We start from the raw sequence: 22,270 nt of genomic DNA on the forward strand, positions 1-22,270 counted from the left end.
AGAGCTGCTGACTACATAGAAGAAATAGTGTTATGTGTCTCAGAAATCCAAAGAGATTCATGGAACAATAAGAATGCTTTAAAACAATTGGAGATCACTAACCCCAAAAAGTAAGAAGAAATCAGATTAGCATGCATAGTAGCACAGCAAATTTCCCTTCTTTTTAAAAAATGTTTTTTGTGGGTTAAGACCTCATTTTTTCTGCCAAGTTAAAGGTTAATTTTTTTAAATTATTAACTTTTTTTTTGTTTTGGTTTGGTTTTTTGTTTTAATCCCTGATGGTACAATAAGAATTCCAGTAGGTTTGAGACAGTAAGAATCTGACAGTTTGGTTAAGACCTGTCATTAGTTTGCGTATATACGTGAACAGTTTATTGTTGTTGAGGGATTGAAGTCTCACAAGTAATAATTCATCCAGTCATCGATCTTTCTTTCTCCATTTCTTTGTTTTTCAGTCTGGCTGCCCTCTATAACTTGGCATTCAGTCAATTGTGGACTAAATTATTACAGAGTAGGAAAATATTCATACCTGATTGCCTGAGTTCTCACAGAACTGTGTGAAGTAGTAGCCTGCTCTGTTCTCCAAATAAAGAGACTGCAGCATGCTTTCAATTCCTGGTCCCCTGAAGACAACACTGCCAGCAGCAGTTTTCCCCTGGACAAATAAAGCATAGTTATACAGCAGGGAATAACAGGCTTTCTTTATTTTCAAACATCACTACATTGCAACGGCCATGAAGTGTGTTCAATTAGTATCTTCATCCCAAGGAAATAGACTCCATTTTCTACTGCATATGCAATTGATCATTGCCCTCCACACCATTTTCCCACTAAATATTCATATCCAATGGAATAATCTGATGACTGGAGACATCCAGAGTAACTAAGTGATCATAGCATCCCTTAGATGGTTCCTCAATACTTAAAACAGAAAACCAAACCTGGCCTTAATTCTGTCATTAAGTCTTTAGCTCTGGGGAACTCCAGTGATACTCAATGACATCAGTGAGCTGTCAAGGGTTGTCTCAGCTCAGGCTACTGTGTTTTGAATTAAGAGAAGTTAAGAGGTGGTTATTTGGTCAAGACTGAAAACATTTAACCATCATGGAACAAAAGATACTTCTTCTGGGGTTACACCACTGACATGAGCAACAAAATCATGAGCAATTTAGGGTGCCAGAAATCCATGCTCCTTACCATGGCTAGTTCCTACAGCATTTGAGGAAGAATACATCAATTTTATCAATGCTCCCAGAGAAGCCAGAAGATGTTTCCTTAAGTAAATTAGCTTCTGAAGATCACAAGAGAGAATTTATGGCTAATTTGCTGCCTCTGATAGCAGAAGTGGAAGCAGATGAGTGTAGAGGCTGGCAATCAGCTTCTTTCCAAATAGTAATAAGGACGGAGAAGAGCAGGAGGGAACCAGACTTTTGAAGCAGAATAGGAAGATCTCCTTCCCCTGTATAAACTATGAATCCTTGTATTCATTCCCCTTTGCATCATATTTGTGATGGCTAATTGTGAGGTCTTGACTGTAGGTTCCAGTCTAGCCACTGTAAATGTATGATATTTTCTTCTGTCAGTATGAGGGAAACTGCATATGACTTATAAAAACTAATAGTTCATGGTGTGGACTTTTGCTGAATATACATTCCTAACTGCTAATGTTCCCAAATTGCAAAGACTAGCCTTTTTTTCTGTCAAAAACAACAAAGTAAAATGATTGCACTGAAGTAATAAATAAAGTGTGATTTTGAAGTAGAAAACAAACAAGCTTGTGATCAAGTACTCAGCAAACCCCATGCACATGAGTGGGGTTTCTTATGTTTTTTCCTTCTAGTTGTAAGGCTATGGGAATCACTGTCCCCTTGAAAGTGTAGACTGTTTTGAGACCATTCCACAAACAAGGAAGGTTTTGGATATATTTTAGATTGCCAGATGCTGACATCTCATATGTTTGATTTGTCAGCATTTTAACAGTTATTAAGAAAAAGCTCATCTGTGCAGCCTGTCTCTCTTGAGGTTTGCTCAACTGAAGACTTGTTTAGCAGGCAATAATTCAACAAAGAAAAGAATGAAGTACACAAGCAATAAAGAGGTGATTGTACAAATGAACCATTTTCCTCTTACAAATGTCATAATTTTAATGAATTTCTAAGTCAGATTCAGTTTTCACTGTAAGTCTGATATAATTTCCTAGTCAATGATTCCACTGAAGCATTTATCCAGAGAGTATTCCATAATAGCCTACTGAACACATGGTCACTATGGAGAAGATCAACACTTTCTAGTGAAAATAAACTTCTATGTGTGCCATGATTTCCTATCCAACAGGTGACAGATACAACAGAGAAAATGCTGACATTCTAATGATAACTGCATAAAGCATTGACATTCAAAAAATTAAACCAATTTGTCCCCATTATTGTCTACTTCATACTGCAGAATAAAGTGTTTTAACCTATGATTCAAGACAACTTACATTTTCAAGCCATACTTACATGGAACAGCTCAGCATAGGTGTACTTTCTATGACCCTGGTATTTTGAGTCTTTGGTCCCATCCACAGCTAAGCCATGAATCATATCTGTGTTCACTGAAATTGGCCTGGATCATAAACAAAAAAAATTCAATTCATATTTAAGAATATCTAGGGCTGCTTATAAAATAAATAAATAAGAAGGGGTAGAAAAGTGGTATAATAACATAGTGAATAGTAGAGGGAAAAGTACATGGAGTTCAAATTTATAATGAAAAAAAAAATTAGAAGAATACACTTTTCATATTGCTCTGTGGAAATCATTGGCATAGCATGACTCTGAGGGTTAGCATTTGAGATGGGTAAAAAGAATATTAATGTAGAGAATATCAATTATTATATAAGAGAAAACACTTGCCTTTGGGAAAATAAACCTTTTGTGTCATGGTATAAACAAGCAAGAAACTAATCAGCCAGGGAAGAATTCTCCTTGCAAACAATCTGTACCATAACGGTGCTTCACTAAGCAGATGATTGTATTTTAAGAAATATTAATGAAAACAGTATAATCTAAAATACTTTCATAAATATTTGAGGTATATTGCTGTGCAGAAAGATACACAAGGGATTTTACTACTTACCATATTCTACTGCTAGAAATAGCATCTCTTTGGAGAATCTGACTTTCTGTAAGAGTAGGTGGTAATCTTGATGGTATCTTCAAAGAGAAATTGGGTTTAGCTAGTTTTAATAAAGTTGTTGGTGAGCTTGTTCTACTTTAGTAAAAAAATTACAGAAAAATAAGGCAATTCTGATTATATTTCCACCTTTATATTTTCTTAACGAACTCTCATTAACTGGTCAAAAACAGTCAAGGGCTTTCAGGAATATTCTTCCTCATCAATCACAATATGTAAAATGGTAAGTTGCAAAAATTACTGAATATTTTTCAAGACTTTTCAGCATACCTTAATTACCACTACAGCTTAGAAAATGCATTTTTAACAAGTGGAAATATGCTACAAGCACATGGTACAGAGCTAGAGAGGATGTCAGGTGAAGGGCATGAGAACATGTGTTGTGTAACTTTAGGAAGATTATGTTAAGTCAGCTCACTGTAAGAGAGATACAATCACACAGACTGGGAGAGAAAGGGGTCATTCTGCCACACCATCATTTATCATTCTGAACAAAATACCTCTCTGACTTTTTGGAGATGTCAATTGCATTCAGAGATTCACCCAAAGCTGTTGCCCTTCCTAAGCTCTCGTAAGCACAGGGTAGCTAGAAGATTCAAAAGTCATTTCTCATGGAAAAAAAAAAAAAAATAAAAGAGCAAGAAATGGGCCATCAGCTGGCTCTGTGATGTTCATGGTACCACTCCTAATTTTTGTCAAATTCAACTGGGACTGCAAAACCTGCAGGTTCCTGTCTGCCTGACCTACAGCTCGTCCTGGCTCATTAGTACACCTTGTGTACTGGTCACTGTAACCCACAGGTGCTTCTTGCTCCCATTTCTGCCATGATCAACAGGAACCTGGCTTCTGAACCCAGTTTCTTCTAAACAGGAAATCTGTCCCACTGTCTTCCTCCATTATCTCCACGAATCAGATTTAAAAGGAAGTAATTGTGGCCACAAACTATCCAACCTCAAGTAACAGAGGTGTGTGCTGACAAATCTGTGGCATAGCCTATACAGGCTGTATGTTCTTGATACAGGAACCAGTTTCTATCCATGTTCTCAGAGTACCACACATCCTGAGGCTTAACAATGTATTGCTGAAAACCTGTAGCTTTTAGTGCAGTTACCTCTCACACTCAGGCTTACAAGGAAGAAAGAGACAAAAGTGAATGGGTCACCTGAAACCTTCAAACTGAAAAGGTCTGTAGAGGGGCTTATGGCCCTCTGTAGAAAGCAAAAACCACATGTAGCTGAATGGTTGCAGTGATAGAAAATGAGCAAAATTCTGGTTTTTTTACAGATATGAGGAATAATCCAGGTTAACTGCAGTGAAGTAACAATTACTCTGGATTAAGACAAGGGTGAGTGGTGAAGCTACATTGCTAGAGACTTAATTTTGCAGTTCTGACAACTTCTAGCTAAAACATCTATCCAAAGGATTTAGGAAATAGCCAGGGTGTAATTGAGAAGATAATTTGATTCAATTTATAGCAACTTGTTTGATGAAGTATGATGAAATTTTATTGCATTTTTATATGTAACCGTCTTCAATATACCAGCTTGCTAAATCTTTCTTAAAAAATCAATTACCTTGTTCTTGTTCCATTGAATTCAAGGAGTTTTTTTTTTTTTTTTTTTTTTTTTTTTTTTTTTTTATGGGACAAAGTTTTGTTTTCCAATGTTGTGATCCTACTTACCTGAAGAAGGGAAGGTGGTATGTCAGACTTTTGGGGCAATGGTATCAATGATACTGTATGTGGGAAAGGATCAATGTCCACTCTTGGTCTCTCCTGACATGTGTGCCAGAACTTGAGTTTTGCACTGGCAGCATCTATTGCTGTTGAATGAGTGACACAAAATCTGGGGCCCCTAGGGAGAAAAAAGCAACATGTTTAGATATTGCATACTTCCAAATCTAAAACCAAACTACACATAAGTAAACCCAGGTTGCAAATTCTGCACCATTACACACAGATGCCTTTCTATCAGTCTGCAGGAAGGTATGGCCAATCCATCCTACAGCAAAGCATAGGAAAAGACTGTAGGCCAGAACAGAGACCACAAATCATGTGAGGATCCACAAGTGCAGGGATTTTTTTATGCCTGGAATTGTTTGAACCCCCTTGGGGAGGAGGAGAACACCTTCAAAAATTTAGCCCATATTTTGGAAATAGGCTAGATTTTATATCCTCACTTAAGCTGTTAATATTAAAAGACATTTTGTATGACAGGCATTGAACAGTAAAGTCTGAGGGTCAAATCCCATGAAGACACACACAGAGCATCCTCAGAATTTGGAAAGGGCAGTATGGGGAGCAGGTTAGGACAGGATTAACATCCTGTGCCTGGAGGGGTTTCCCTGTCCTGCAGACTAAACTTGAATTGAACATTACCCAAGGTAGAGATCCACAAAGCAGCTCAGATTCTCTGGTAGAAAAATAACAAGGGCTTATAAGGCAGATCTGTCTGGCTTCTCAGCAGATTGCAGTGTAGTTTAGCTCAGACAAAAATTGATGTGCCAGTACTTACAATGACATTGCTTCTAATAATTGCAGTGGATAAGTGACATGAAATAATAGGCTTACCAAAGAAAATGGATGTTTATTAAACAACAGGATTTTATTTCATATCCATTTTTTCATACCAGTAAAGTAGTAGTGGTTTCAGTACTTCAGGCTGAATCTGTCTTAAATGCATTATATTCCACTGATCTCCATGCATTAGTTCAAGTCTGAGCAACACTTCAGAACTGAGGAAATAGTCTCCACTGCTCAGTAGATACAGTTTTTTCATCTTACTGAGTTGCCTGCAGTCAACAAAAATAGTCACATAAGCATGTATCAAATGCTGTAGACAACTGCCTAGAGTTCATCCCACTGCTTAAACTGCTGCCATGCAACATGTCTTTAATTGCAAGTGGCAGAAGCCAAAATATTTTTTCCACAAATTGGAGACGGATTGTGTATAAGACAAAACATATAGTGCTGTAGAACAGATTATCTGAATCCAGCAGGATCTCTCATTAAAGCAGTTTGTCATAGTGAGGTCCTACTTGTGAATTTAACTTATTTTATTCTTTAGTTTCCTTCTGTTGCCATCTGTTTTCCAAATCTCTTTCTAGAACAGCCTTAATAATATGGTGATTCTGACTTCATGTAAGTTTTGCAAACATGACTCTGCAAAGAGTTTTATCAGCTTCAGCAGAGTCATTCCAAACCTCGTCAGGACACACACTTAATTGTGTCTGTTTATTTAGACATTATAATTTATCTAAAATCTCAAAACCTGCATTGATCTATCCAGGTTACAAATATTAAAGCAATGGGAGTAACTCTTAAATAATGGGAAGTACCTTTGTTGCCTTGTCGTGTTCTTAAGAGCCTTTAGTCTTTCAATATCCATCCAGAGCCACCAGTACCTCTCCCCAGGTGTTCCTTTAATGAACTTCTTGAATCTTTCAAACTCATGTCTGTTGCCAGTGTCATAAGTCCCATGACTAACACACCAAGCAGCCCTGCTGTCTGGCCCAACACTTTCAGAACTTAAGCTTATTTGATCAGGACCTTGTTTTCTTACATCTTCCTTGGAGTCCAAGGCTGTAAGTGGAGAAGAACTTTGGTTAAAGAATGACTTTGCAGTACCATGAGCATATTCATTATTTGCTAACTTGTGTGTAAACACTTGAGGCTGTTTTGTGGAACTTCACATTACCTTCAATGCCAGCAGCTGGCTGGTGGGTCAGTTCTGAAATGGGTTCCTTCACTGCAACTTGAGAGGATGCTGGTGTGAATTCTGCTGTCTTGAAAGTCGTGCTTCTCTGTTCATTTTCTTTTTTTGCTGCACTGCGCCATTTTGGCTCTAGATAAACTGTTGACTGAGTGTAGGAGGGAGGTGCAGCAATGACCACAGAGAAACCTTCCTCAGCTTCTCTGGATATCTCACTGGTAACAGCAGCTTTTGCAGATGACTTCCCTGAAGGGGAAAGGAAACTCAGTGGCATTTCTTAGACAGGTAACCTGGTTCTTTGTCTAACTAGTTAGACATTCCTTTCAAGTTCCTCTGAAAATCAGCCACATCTAACCAGTGCTGGCTGCTATCACAGACAGACGCTTGGATTAGGAGCATGGCTGAGAGATTCCCTGCTCTGCAATTACATAATTTCCTAACTATATATGACAAAATGTGTTGATATTAACATAAAATCAATGTGATTTAAAATGTCTTTTTTTAATTCTAAACTATTTCCCTTGTTTTCACTTGACAAAGAAAAATTATAGCCTCTTGACACAGGTCTGAGAAATGAAACATGGAAAATCATTTCTCAGGACCTGAGGCAATTATGGAGAGAGATACATTTCTGTGAATGGAGAGAGAGCAAGCTCCTAACATATGAGCTGAGGCTTCTCTCCCTCTTGCTACTGTGTAAAAAGCAGAAGCAAGGCAGTACAATGAGGTGTATGTTCATATGTGCTTCTGTGTTTTCTCTCCCAGAACCTCTGGAACTTGCCAAATAATTTCAAATAAATTTGAAGTTAGACAGGATTCCAAATTATTACATCTTACAAGATGTAAAGACATTTAAGTGCCCAGCATAAATACCCTAAGAAGATGGCTGAAACAGATTATATGCTGTCAAATACCCAAAGAATCCAAAAAAGAAAGCCTTTCAAAACATATGAATGCCTCTCCCCCCAAAAAACCCAGAACAACTCAACTGAAACTTACAGATTTCTATGAAACAGAAATGTATAAGAAAATAAACTACTACTATCACAAAATTACTTGGCTACTAGCTCAAACTTTCACTTAATGTTGTAGCTATGGAAAGAAACAACTGCCTGTCTGAAGCCTCAGACACCATATGATAATCAGAAGGCAACAAGGGGAGTTAGCAACAAGTCCTTAGAAGGCCTTTTCTTTCCAGCTAGTCTGAGCTGTGTTATAAACCACAGGGTTGAGCCCTTGTTACTTACCCAGAAGAGTACCTTTTTCAGGTAATGATTCATCTATTTTATGCTGCCTGGGCAAATGCTGAGTATCTTGAATTTTGCTAGAAACTACAGGATGCGTAGATGAATCTGTAGTTTTCACAGAATCACCTTGTTTTGCCAATGTAAACCAATCCTTTACCTGAGAAACTGTAGCCTAGGAAAAGAAGTTTCATAGAACAATTAACATTTCTTATTTCTGAGAGCTACAGCTTACTGCCCATAGGAATTTTGTGTAGTCTGTAAATGTAGATTTTTGAAAGGATAGTTCCCAATGCAGAGAGCTGTATGACAGTAGCTGAGCATACTTTTATGAGCTGAGCTTCTGTTTAAATTGTATTACAACTCATCAACCTTCTTCCATAGTACAAAAAGCTTTGAATATAAAAGCCATTTAGAGAATCAGAGAATCAGAAAATGGTTGAAGTTGAAAGAGATTTTGAAGACCATCTATTCCCAACCCCCCTGCACTAGACTGGGTTATTCAACAGTCAGTTGTCCCATTAGGTTGTAACCTCAGTTACAATAATTCTTCCCAATTCATTCAATCTATCTTGATTTTACACCCACTAAACATGTTTATTTTACCTCGCCAAGCGATACATAGAACTTCTGCATAGTCATTGAAGTCAATGAAGAGTCATCCTCCTCAGAAGAGGGAGAACTTGGGATTTGCTTCCATATCCAGGGACAGTAGTCACTATCTATAATGAAATTAATGCCAGTCTTGCTCCATTCTACCTGTGATATCAGTTTAGCTAGTCTGAAATCAAATGTTGAGACAAGAAAATAATTAATTTTAGATTTTAATCAGAGAAACAGTTGATTTCTCCCCAGAACTGGCAATTTAAAAAAACCTTCTATCTAAAAAAATGGCTACAGAGAACTTCATTATCTGCTTTTTTTTAATAGAATAATGGAATTACAGAATATCCTGATTTGGAAGGGACCCACAAAGATGACTGAGTCCAGCTAAGTATTATTTCAGCCTCCACCTGCTGTCACACCTCTAAATGCCAGTACTGCCACTGCACAGCTCACCAGCACACAGATAGTGCCCTGCTTGCATTACTAAGATTTACCAGTGAAAAATTACTTCTTCAGGATACTTTTGCATGTATCTCTGCATTCCCAGGCCCTGCCAAGAATCCCTTGGACATTTTTTTCACTAAAATTGAACTATTCTCCCAGATTGCAGAAGCCCTGTATCACTGCCAGATACTACACCTCTGGCACCTGACAGAAGCAATCTTCCAGCAGGAATGCCACAGCACTGATCACACTGATGGAACTTGCAGATGACAACAAGACAGCTGCCACTCTCATGTTCAGCTGCCACTCTCTGAGGATTTCATAGTACTGAACAGTTCTCCACTGCTGCTTTGTGTTAGTGTGAACCTCACAATGCTCAGGAAAGGCCATCTTAGAACCACATGACAACAGTGAGGATGCTCTGGCCTCAAGAACTGGGCAGAACTTAGTTAAGTTAGAAAGAAGTACAAAACCAACCAAGTCACATGCAAAGGGAAGATGAAGTCTACACTTGAGCCTACAATCAAGTGAATTCTCAGTTTTATTTGTGCCCACTATTGGAGATCAATTAGGATTTAATTCTAGGTTTAGGGTGTCTTCATCTTTAAATGAAGTTGCCCTTTTGGCATCTGAACTTATCTTGATTCTGATTAAGAAAAACAGTCTGAACTACTAATGTCAATTGAAATTAGGCATATCCTTAGAGTTGGTTTTATGCAACTCTCTTGATAACTCTGCCTTATCAAACAGTGTGTACAGCAGAAGATCAAAGTTATTGTTTCATGAGGCCCAGATATATGTAAAACAGGCTGTTAACAAAGGTATAATTCAGCACTCTCAGTTTGCTTGTTCTTTGCACACTATTCCCCCTTGAACCTAAGTGCAGTCTCCAGGTTATTGAAAATAAAAAACGTTTTTAAATTTTTAACTGTCAAGTCTGCACCCCAGTAACCACTCTGCCATTACAATCAACAAACACGAGTTTTGTGAACCATATTTCCAGGCTGCCTCTCCTTTTGGACCCCTAAAACAAGCTACAATCATCTGCATCTAGACACAGCCTTAAGGGATATAGAGGTAGGTCCTTCCAAAAAAGCACACTACATCTCCTGTACATCTACTGAATGGACATCTGGGAATATACTGCAAGTTTCTAACAGTAAATCATCCAGCTGTGACATGGCATCTCACAGACAACTTTGCTAAACTCTGACACAGGGCCCAAAGACACAAAACTAGTATTTGAAATAAAAAAGACTTGCTGGCTTTTTCCAAATTTATTTCATAGACTTGTAACCTCTATATATATGGCTTACATATTGATAAGCAAAAGATGCATTACTACCATGATATCTCTGAGAAACAGAGATTTAGAAATCAGTAAATCTCATTCTTACTCTCTTTGTAATGGTGTAGTATAGGATGTAATTCATAGTCAAGAAAAATTACAGCATGATGTGTGACAAAAGTCACTAACTTTACTTTATCCAGGTCACTAAAATGTCACAATAAAGAAAACAGGAAAAGAGGAGGGCAAAACCACTTTAAGAATACTACCAAGATGAATTAAACAAAAGAGGAAAACATACAAATTTAAAACTGAAAGACAGCATAAAAGTTGCAATACCTGTATTCAAAGTAGCAGTCACTTTCTAGAAATGCTGGAAGCCTTTCTTTCTTAATCCACTCAATTGCTTGTTCTTGATCGAGTTGCTAGAAAAAAAGAAATGCCAAACATTTGCAGTATTCTTGGCTTTTTTGATTTATTTGCCACATAACTGATTCTCTACTTCCCCCTTCTACAGAAGCATTGGCTCAGGAAAACAAATACAGAGTGAACATCACCTTTATGATGGAACAATTACTTTCCTATTAAAAGCTAAAAAGATCTAAATCTGATTTCACCTATTAGAGTTCAACTTTCGTGACAATTCATGAGTGTTTTTTCTTCAGAAATTATGTGTGTATGAATCATTCTTTTACTGTACAATTTCAAATGCACATTAGATGCACAAAAATTTTTTGCCATAGGAAACTGCTACTTTCTGACTTTAACACATTTTATAAATAATACATATTCTTTTTCCTCAAGCATTTGAAGAATAAGGAACCCTTAAAATAAATTGTACTTCCAGAATGAGAAAGCTGTAGATATTAAAACCAAAATCAAACAAATATAAATCCAATTAGTTATCACCCCTCATGCATTTATGTTGGATCCCTGCATAACTGCATTGTACACAGTAATTCTCATCGTAGACACCTACATGTGTTATGACCTGGGGCACAAGAAATTTCTGCTCAGGCAGTCCAAGCCTCAGTGCCTCACTGAAGCAGAAAGAGAAGTGCCTCAAGTGAGTGGTTTGGGGGGTGAAAGGGAAATGTTGAGCAGCAAGCTACACAGAGACAGCTAGTTCCAATGAAACAAGAGCAAGATCTCTTGCCACAGCAATTCATAGTTGCTTCCCTCAGAAATGACATAGAGCCCTTCCTACTATTTTTTTTAATAGTGTACTTTTTTCACTCTTAGGGTCTATTTTATTCATCTGAGATGCATTTTACCTTTTAGTGAAAGTAAGACTAATTATTTTGAGGAATGCAGTAACCACCCTCTTCCATACAAACAGGTGAAGTTTGGGCAAGGATGGATACTACTTTTTATATCAGGTAATCAGTTTATGTAGATCACAGCTAGAATTTTCTTTCCATGAGCTAATATTCCATTCAGGGCAAGGGTTATTTCTGCCTCATATGTATCTGTAGGGGATTAAAAAAATCTGAATTACTCAGAAAGTGGGTGGTTTCATTTAGAGAGAAGAAAATATTTCAAAATATGGAAAGCTTATGTTGGCAGTGGCTCATATAATGTAATTTCTGGAGATGGAGACTAATTACTCCCAACCACACAATGTATGCTTCTCCTTGACAATTGACAAGCTTTTTTGAAATAAAAAGATAGTTTCTTTATTTTGGCATTTAATATTTATGCATTTACTGACTTACAACCCAGTTTTTTATCTGAATGATTCATAACATGCTCACATCTATACATGGCTGATAAAGTATATGTCATATCAGAAGGAAAAAGTTCCTATTCTTTCCCCATCCCCAGAGAAAGATGCTACATTTAATGTGATGGGGCTTGTTACCTTGATTAGTTTCCTTACCCAATCAGCCTTAGGCCTTGCTAGGACCCAATCCAGCAAAGCTTTTAGCACATGTTTAAGTTTAAGCATGTGTTTAACTTCCCTTGATTAAAGTTAAAAACATACTTAAGTGCTATGCTGAAGTGGGGTTTCTCTGAAGTAAGGTATGTGGGATGCCAGCCAGTTTCTTCCATAGCTGTGATCAATTCCACACAAGTCCACAGGCTTTTTTTTTCTCAATGTATTTCACACCATTGATATTGACTATCAATGAGAAGATATTTCCATATCAATGATTTACAAATGTGCAAACACATGAAAAGAACTTTTGCTTATCTGTAAATTTCTAACAATCCAAAGGGAAGTAAAATACAGAGAAAAATACCATTGTGTGTATTTCAGGCCACAGCCTGAAAGGATTACTAGGACTTTCCAGTCATAACTCCTTTCCATAAGTAACCTGCCAGTGATGACCACTCAAGGTGACTTTTTGTAAGCAATATAACATTCTAAACAATTGTCAATCTCTTTAGTGTGTATGAGGACAGCCAAAGCAAAGCAGACAGCATCACCTGAAAACTGAAAGATCAAATCCTATTTGATTTGAACAGAGCTACTTGAGAAAATTGATCTGGGGTGGCTTCTCCTGGTTCAGTCACTGTGGTGCAATGAATGGAGCTGACTTCTTTCACCTCGTGTAGTTGCAGTAAATATTTGGGGCAAGATGTTCCACAGGCCATTTTGTTCCAGCTCAGACTGGAGATGTCAAGTTCAACTGAATGAGGCAACTATATTACCCATTAAGTAATAAGAAGAAATATCACCCTTTCAACTCAAAAGGAGAAGAAAGGGTGCAGAGGCATATTGTTCCTCAAAAGGCTATAATGCTTCCCATCTATGGAAAATATCCCAGGGAAAGAAATGCAACCTTAATACTGAAGCCCTGTTTCTCCAGACCACATGAAAGAAGAAAGTAATAGTGAAATGGCTTTAAATTACTCAAGAAAGGCCATCCACAGTGATGGGAGGGTAGCCCAGAGAGCAATGTTAGCCACACTTGCACAAACACACAGCATTTCCTCTGTTTAATACTGAGAGAAAATAAGAAATCAAGAATAACTCTTCTGCTTTTGTGATCTCAACCAAAGTATTTGTGAAAATTATTATTTAACATGGTAGGGGTATCTATGGGCCTTGTCCTTTTGTATCATTTGTCCAATTTAAATGCAGATAATTGCAATATCACATTACTATCACTTTGTTAAACATCACTGCCTTTTAACCTCTCTCAACACTGCTTTCTTTTCTGAAAATCATTAATCTTATACTGAGAAAAGCAGTGCTCTGTTACAACTCCCTGCTTTGCTCTCAGCTTTCCAGCTATGACATAATTTTGAGAAGCCACTGCAAAAAATGGACAAAGACCTCAGGCTGGCCTTAATAAAATGAAGTCATGTCAGTCACATGCACTCAAAATAAGCAAGAAAGGAATAAACCAAGCATCCCAGTGAATTTTTTTTTTCATCCTTGAAACCCATTTTTAAAGGTAAAATCTCACATCCAACAGTACTGACTTGTATTCTCTCTGGTGTGTAAGATGCTTCAGCTCCTGATTTTAACCTGCCTAAGCTGGTGCTGAAGATGGCCCTGGATGTAGGCAGGTAAGAATACCAAAACTGATACTGTCTAAGCAAGCCTGAAACCAGATTTTTTTTTTTTTTCTAAATTCCAACCCATCTTTCCATTAATTTAGCTTTCTTCTTGCCAAAGATTATTTTTTCTGGCCATTTCAATTGATGCTAACCATGTAAATCCTTTAGGAATTAATGTAAGAGAGACTTATGTGTTGCCAGACCACAGATGAGCTCATAGCCACACAAGGAAATTAATTAATAAGGAAAGACTGAGCTGCATTAGTTTCAGTCAATTTGCACATTCCAGGGATCACTAGTAAAGTAACTGTTGTCATAATATTTTTTCTTTTAATATTAAAAAGTATTCAGACCACACAGCTGAACCCTGCCCTACAGAATCTTCAAAATTCTGTGCTACAGGATGTGCATCTGTAATTCCATTCACTTGTCTGCTAGACACATGTGCATTACAGGGCATAATTTGGCCCATCATTATGTTTTCCTAACATAAATTAACATTTTTCCCAAGCTACCAAGCCAAACACAACAACAACTATTGCCAGTATCTCTACAGTAAGATCTAAATATAAACTCAGGGTCTGTAAGATGCTTACCATAGTGCTGTAATTTGGATCAATAGTGAAGATTGAAGAAACATTGTACGTTCTGGAGAGCTGCCCATCATTCTTTTCTTTGCTTGGAACATCATAAATGGGGCTTGGAGGTTTTTGATCATGTAGAATCTTTCTCGGTTGGCTTTCCAGGCATTGTGGGGCATAATTAACTACTTCAAAAGCCCCAGCATCTGAGTTAAACTTGACTGGCTGAGCAAAAGTCTACAAAAGAAGTTAGGAAACTTTATGGTACTGTAATAAGGCAACTGTCATTCAACAAGTTACTTTTTATCACATAGAGGCATCCTACAGAATAAAAAATTGCATTATGAGGCTTCTTTCTCTTGGGGCCTGAAATAGTAATTTTTCTTCATTCTTGTTTTTGCTGTATAGCTTTCCAAAACATTCCTACTTTTTAATTTCAACAGTGCTTAACTGTCGAGAATTGAATTCATTCTAGATCACAGACCACTGTTTTTCACATGTAAATAATTGATTCAGTACATTGATGTCTAGAATATATAATTAACTGTGACTTTAGTAACTGTCCTACAGAGAAGTACTCACCTACAGGATCAGACCTCCAATATTATTCTCCCGTTCATTATTATCATTGATCAAGACATGAAAATAGTGGCAATGAAAATTGTAGTAAATTTTATTATACATCACTAGTTCAGTCAAATAGTATATAGTAGATGAGATAGACTAAACTTCAATTTTGGCCATGTAATTGTGACTTTTGTAAACTCACAAAACCCCAATTGCATGTGTACACTAAAACAGAGCCATCTTTCATCTTTTAAGCTCTGGTATTGGGTATTTCTCTAAAAGACTAACTTTCAAATTTTCTTACTTGAAATGAAGAGGAAAAATATGGATGGACTTTACAGAAGTCATAGAGGATGCACATGACAGTTATGAATATGAGATTATATAGAATGTATGTGTGTTATATACTCTATATGATATAGAGTATATAAGCATCTCTGCATTCAGCTGGACAAGGTATGTTGTATTTAAGAACTCCAGAAACTATGGCCACACCTAAATCCAGTGCCAAAACTCTTTTTGGCTTCATTCCAGACAGGATCCCACCTGGTGTTTATACAGTTGTCGTTCCCCTGCATTTAATAAGAATATTTTATTTGTTCAAGTACTGTATTTTTAATTTCCTTGATTTTTTTTCATATATGCACACATAGACATAAGTCATATACATTCTAAATATGTTAAATACACGCTACATATAACCTAGAAATCTATTACAGAACAATTTGATTTTTTCTTCACACCTGGGTAAGCCCAGAGTAATGATGTTAGTGTCATCTATTTTGTCGCTTCTGTTTGAAGCCCCCTTGTTGATCAGTGTCTTGCAGAGCAATGCCCAGAATTGAACCATGTGGCTGCAACATGTTTTCTAACATTCCCTACTTATCCCATAATGTCTCACTGTGGAGCTCAGCCTGGCAGAGCACACAGCATGTGAGAGCTTTAAGTGTATGATTCGTGCCTGTGACATCAGACCGTCACTGCTCAGGGCATGCACTGAATTGCACGAGTCTGCTCAGTTACCTAACCTCAGCTGAAATCATGGATTGGTTTTTGTTCTCTGACACCTTCTGCCTCTTTTGGCATTAATTTTCTCCAGGGCACTCTGCAGGTTTTAATGCTTTTTTTTTCCAGGTGTACTGAAAAGCATCTAACAAAACCTTTTATGTGTAGATTTCCCTACATTCGGACCTCCTCCCAGTTTGCTATGTGCACGTTTCCTTTACTTTCAAACCTAACTTGGGCTGCTACCAGCTTTTAAGTGACTAACTGTGCAACCTTAGTAGCTTTTAAATGTTTTCTTCCTTATATATTCCTCCATGTTTTAAATAAAGAAACCTAAGAAAGCACACTAAGAAACAACGTACTTCAGTTTCTCAGGATTTGAAATGCTCTCGCTTGTGGGAAAAAAGTAAACAAAATGCAAATTCCATAATAAAGGGCTTTGTGACTAGACATGAGATTGTTTCAGTTTCATGTTTTTTAAATTGAAAACTAAGCAAATACAGTATTATTTTAGCATGTCTATCTACTTTTATTTAATCATTTGTTATTTACTCTAGATTTAGGGTTTTTCAATACATATTCTATTTAGCTGAAAACTGGCAACTTTAATGCAGTGAAATGGAGGCTAGTGACAACTTTTAAAATGCAATGTGTGTTGCTGTTTTAGGAGTCTGACTGCCTATAATTTATAAGACAAATATACTAAGGGAGCAAAAGAACATATACTGATAGGATAGGAAGATTTAGACTTCATACACGACATACTTGACTGAAAAAGGGAGTTCTAGTCCAGACTTTTGGGGTTTGGATGTAGTTACCCATCCCCAGGAACATCAAAAGGCATGCATACTTCTTCTATCAGTCAGAGAGTAGCCAGCAGACTTGACACTAATAAGGATGCATCTGGAATACTGCATCTAGTTTTGGGTCCCCTGCACAAGAAGGATATTCACATGTTTGTTCCATCAGAAGACCACCCAGATGGTCAGAGGCTGGAGCACTCACCCTAGAGGGAGAAGCTCTAGGAGGACCATTAGCAGCCTTAGCATATTTACTAGGAGATTACTGAACAGATAAAGCCAAGCTTTTAACAGAGCTGATGGTGGGAGGACAAGAGACCACTCATCATACACTGAAACTATAGAGGTCTCAACTGGATTTAAAAAAAAAAAAAAAGGTGATTTTGGGATGAGTAGCACTGGAATAGGCTGTCCAGAGAGGAATCAGCTGTTGGAGGTTTTAAAGACCAAATGCAGAGAGTGACAAGCAACCTGGAGTCAGTAGAAAAGCACTGACCCTGCTTTGAGAAGGAAGCCACACTACAGACCTCCTCAAAGCCCCTTCCAGACAGTAATCTATGATTTTGTACAAATCCCAAATTCCCAGCAGAGCATCTCTCTATCTCTCAAACTATCATACAAAAGCATTTTAGAATAGCTCAAACCTTTCTGGAGAAGCTTGTTTACTGAAAAAATCTACATTGATAAACCAGAATGTTTTTACAAGCATAATAGAAGAAGAGATAATTCCTAATCTTCTTAACTCATCACCACTACAAAAATAAAAGTAACAATGTTATGAGAAAAATCAAACAGGAACACAAAACAAACCACCTCAGAACCTGATTTCTTAAAGGAAACATTTTCCCAGTTACCATACAGGAAAGAGGATCAGTCAATTCATTTTCCTTTCAGTGTCTGAAGAACTTTGGAACAAAAACCACAATCTAATCATTCTCACACGTAACGTGCCACAAAAAAAAACAAACAAACAAACAAAAAAAAAAAAAAAACAAAAAAAAAACCACCAAGAAACTGTTCAGTACCCTTCAGAAAACTTAAAACCTTTCTAGTGGAAGTCAAGTACTGTAAACCCTGTAACACTTCACAAGCAATAATGAGAGAGGTTTATGGCTCTACCAATATTCTGTCATTGCAATAATGAGGAATCTCTTCAGTGAAGATGCCTGTGTAAGGAGTGAATAATACACTATAAAGGAAGGGGAAAAATTATCCATGCCAATCTAGTATACTAAGAAATATCTTTCTTACCCCACATTTGGCAAGTGCTTTTGGCTTTTTAAAGACAAGTAAAATACACTAATCAAAGACTAAGTGTATCTTTCCCTAGTTTGAGCCAATTTTTAATGCTTTGAAGATAGAAAGGGAAATCTCCAGAGAAATTATACCTCAAGATGTTAAGAAAAAAATAAATCAGGTTTGGCAGGAGCCTTGAAGCTTGGGGTTCATACATTGTCAATGTAGTACAATAAATAAGATCAAGGACTTGAGAACACCAACAAATAAGAAATCTACATACTTTGCAAACTGCTTCACTCACAGGCAATTCTCCCCCCAAAGCCAGTATGACCAATGTAACTCAGTGTACTAATCTCAGCTTCAGAAAAAAATCTCTGAGCAAATAACAAAAAGCTGTTTTCAGACTGTGGTACAGCAATACTATTAAATATACAATTGCATGTACTTTTTTGAAAGCATAAAAAAGTTTTAGCTGTCAAATGCACATTGAATATGGTTTTCAGCTGAAAAATAAACAGAATACCTAATTCTGAAATTTGAAGTTATACACTTAACTGAAGGGAAGACAAATTTCTCTCAGTTATCCCATAACAGAAACCAAAACAGCATCCATCACCATGTTGCCAGGATATCAGACATATAAATCTCACTGTTCTCTGCCTTAACAGTTTTCAGATACACTCAACTTCAAATACAATTAACAAATGTGCAAATATGCTCACATCCCAGACCCAAATAATGTAGTTTGATCCCAAGACAAACAGAATGACCACAGCTTGGCTGTTTCTTAAGTTAAGGGTGGGAGTGAATAGAGATCTCATCCAGAAGCATTGCCAAAACTTCCTTAAGAAGGGTATATGTATATCATAAATAAATGTCAGTGAGAGTCCACACCAGAAAAGAATTTGAGCAGCTCTATGAAATGTCTGGAAAAATTCACACTACACATGGTCAATGCAAAATCTCCAATTGACTTTAATGAGTCCAGGCTTTCCCTTCTGTTGATGAGTAAGACAAAAGACATAATCACATATCACAATCTAGTTAAGAGAGAAGAACATTTAGAGTAAACATACTATCAATAAAGAATGTAGCCAGGAATGCTTTGTTTGCTTCCTTCAATGCCAAAGACATGATGCAAGTTTTAGTCCTTGGTAAATCTCAACAGAATATGCATGTAAGTCCTTACTTCTGTCAAAGCCTTTTTAGGGGAGGCTGTATTGGCAACTATGGCCTCCCTCCTCATACTTGGAAAAGACAACAAGTAACTAATGAGCATGCACTGATGCCCTGAATCAATGATTTGATGCATGGAATTCTTCAAAATCATCTTCAAAGCAGTGAAGGGCCTGAACTGTGCAGCAGAGTGGATTGGTTTTTTACTTTCTGCCCTGTCTGTAATCTTCTACTCAGATCAAGCAAGATTTTATTTATGATAGCACTAGGTTTTCAGGACCATTCTGTCTTCAGAAAGACCGATTGGCCCGAGCTTTGTTTTTCAGAATTGTCACCTGCATCAACTGCTGGACCCCAGACCACTTGGAGGAGAATTTTTACAGTGAGAACCATATTTAAAAGAAATATTCTTCAAATCTAAAGTTGATAAAATTATGGTCACTTAGTAGATTTCTGCTGCAAGGGAAACCAACAACCAGGGACTCACCATCAAGTGGTCATCTCCTAAATGTACTTCAATTGAGGCACATGGTAGCACTTCTGTCTCTAGTGCAACTCCTTGAGGTTGCAAAGAAGTGGAGTGTGCCTTCCTCAGGATCATTGGTAACTGGAAAATGACAGGTAAGAACCCAGTACAGAGTTGGAATGGAATGACTAGCAAGCAGCTTGTAGAGGGCAGAAGAAACAAGTTGACATTACTGTGCTTGCCTTCCACACTGAGCTGGATGGCAATTTCTGACTTCTGAATTTTCATTCTGACTAAACATATCCTTGGATGTTTTTAACACATGGATTGGAGATTCAAATTCTAGCCTGAACTCGTAGAAAGGGAAATGTATCCAGGTCAATGTTTCTCTTAAATCATTCATTTTACATTAGTTACTAAGGAAGGTGTAACTCTGTGTGTCATGTAATTGGTTTCTGCTACTGTGAAATCACTGTACTACTGGCAACAAGTGCCCTCCTGAGGTTTTTTGGATTATGTATTTCAGAAATACTTTCTGTAAATTACACTTTCTTACAGTATATACCTCTTTGGAGTACCTAGATATTTATGTCAGATTACATTGAATGTCATTATAAAAGAGAATCACTTAAGGGATACATTGTAAATCAAAGAAAAAAAAAAAAAAAAAGCCAACCGACATGTAAAACCTGCTGCTGTTACAGCAAGTCCCCAGTGACACAATTTTCCAGCTGCTAATGGTGCATTATAAATCAATGCAGAAGCAGTCCCCTAAAATAAGCATTTGCTTCCCCTGATTTCTTGTATCAAGTCTCACAATATTTTCAATTTAACTTGTTGCCTAACTACTAGCACACCTGGGTAACACTGTTCCCAGGCAACAGTGGATAAGCACAACAAGAATAAAGCAATGGAAATTTCAATGCACTGTTTTAGTAGAAGCCTTCTGAGAAGGAGAGGGAAATCAGGAATGTAAGCTATTCAAACCACAGAACTCAAGGCATTAATAGAACTTAATCCTGAAGAGGACAAATCCTTAGGAAAAGATCAAAGAGAAAATAAAACAAATTATGAGAACATTACAGTTAAAAATAGCTAACAGAGCATCTGTTTTCATGAAGATATGCAAATATGTAAAAGAGAGAGCATGTGTCATCTCAAAAACCTACCAAGATTACCAGCATAAAACAGTGTTTACTCGGGAGTGACTGTGAACTCTTTCTTGTGGGCTTCCAGAGCCATCAGGAGTGCTTGGACAATTGCTGCAGTTCAGAGCTGCTGAGCTGTGCCAGGACTGTGGGCTGAGGAGCCCTCTGAGGCCAAGGAGAATTTTGGCCTCTAACAGATGTCCTGAAATTTGTGTATGTACAAGGAGATCAAGAGACTAAAAAGGCTGAACTTTTTACCCACTCCATCCTCTACAATTTGGGGAAAACTTGAAGCATAGTTTCCAAATAAGCAGCAAAGGCATGGAGGATGGTATTCTCGTGCTAAGAACAATCTGGCACATGGAAGAAGGCTTGGGTTTAAAACCTAAGTAGTTAGGCTTGGATTTAGGCTGATATCCTAAGACAGCTGTGGGGCAGGGGCTGGGGGAGTGCAGGTGAAAGAAAAAATCCCAGTTCTCTTACCACACATTTTGTTCCATCTGTGTCTCTCTAGCTTTGTATACTCTTCAGAATCTCGCAGTGTGGTAAAAGTACATAAACACTGAGCTCCTGAAAGAAGTCAGTATCGATGCTGTGCACAAAAATCACACTCTGACAAACAACTGATAACCCCAGATTCTATTTTAGGATTAAAAATTGGAATGAGGAGGCCATTCTGCCATCCTTAGCAGTGCAATTTCCATGTTGTGTACATTTACACCAATCTATGATGTGGCTTAGAGAGATAGCTATGTCTGATTCAGTTAAGTAAGCCAAATCATTCAGTTATAAATCACAACTGAACTTATTTCATTAGTGGCTCCACCAAGCCATTTTGTAGCTCCTTTGAGGTCCAAGGAGCATCAAGAAATATTCTGCTCTCTCCTAATGCTAGCAGTGGTTCCTGTAAGCAAGCTGTATGTTCTTGTAGTGTAGCCTGTTGGACTGCAGTGCTTTAGGAGGAGAACAGGCCGTGGGGCAAATTTGTGGCACACAGGATGGGAGTCACAAATGACACTGTGGAAAGGCCTGTGCCACCTGGCAAGAGACCTTGAGTGTAAGGTGTCAGGGCCAAGACTATTAAGATGAAGATGGATGAGGCTGCCACACTGAAGGAGCAGGACTGTACATGTGATTCTCAACAGAGTGTGGGGAGGCAGGCTAGTTGATGGGGAAAAGGAGCAAAATACAGAACTGGTTAAATACAAGGTACTGGGTATGATGGCCTAACCGTGACTGGATCAGTACACAGAATATAGTGTAAGGCTGCATCCTTCTAGCTGCAAATGGGAGAGGAAGAGGAGGGAAG

General features: G+C 37.6%; 1 protein-coding gene across 2 annotated transcripts in view; it reads right to left on the reverse strand.

Annotated features, from left to right (window-relative positions):
* RGS22 (regulator of G protein signaling 22) overlaps positions 1-22,270 on the reverse strand; it is a 58,764-nt gene that overhangs the window by 34,166 nt on the left and 2,328 nt on the right. For both annotated transcript variants that reach the window (XM_079302478.1, XM_079302477.1), the window contains exons 4-12: positions 14,576-14,797; positions 10,809-10,894; positions 8,738-8,912; positions 8,135-8,306; positions 6,873-7,133; positions 6,514-6,757; positions 5,806-5,967; positions 4,859-5,030; positions 530-655 (exon numbers count right to left, since the gene is read on the reverse strand). In XM_079302478.1, coding sequence (XP_079158604.1) covers positions 530-655; positions 4,859-5,030; positions 5,806-5,967; positions 6,514-6,757; positions 6,873-7,133; positions 8,135-8,306; positions 8,738-8,912; positions 10,809-10,894; positions 14,576-14,797 — 1,620 coding nt within the window. The remainder of the gene's footprint in view (positions 1-529; positions 656-4,858; positions 5,031-5,805; positions 5,968-6,513; positions 6,758-6,872; positions 7,134-8,134; positions 8,307-8,737; positions 8,913-10,808; positions 10,895-14,575; positions 14,798-22,270) is intronic.

The sequence above is a fragment of the Erithacus rubecula genome (assembly GCF_903797595.1).
Source record: "Erithacus rubecula genome assembly, chromosome: 3".
In the NCBI taxonomy this organism is placed as follows: domain Eukaryota; kingdom Metazoa; phylum Chordata; class Aves; order Passeriformes; family Muscicapidae; genus Erithacus; species Erithacus rubecula.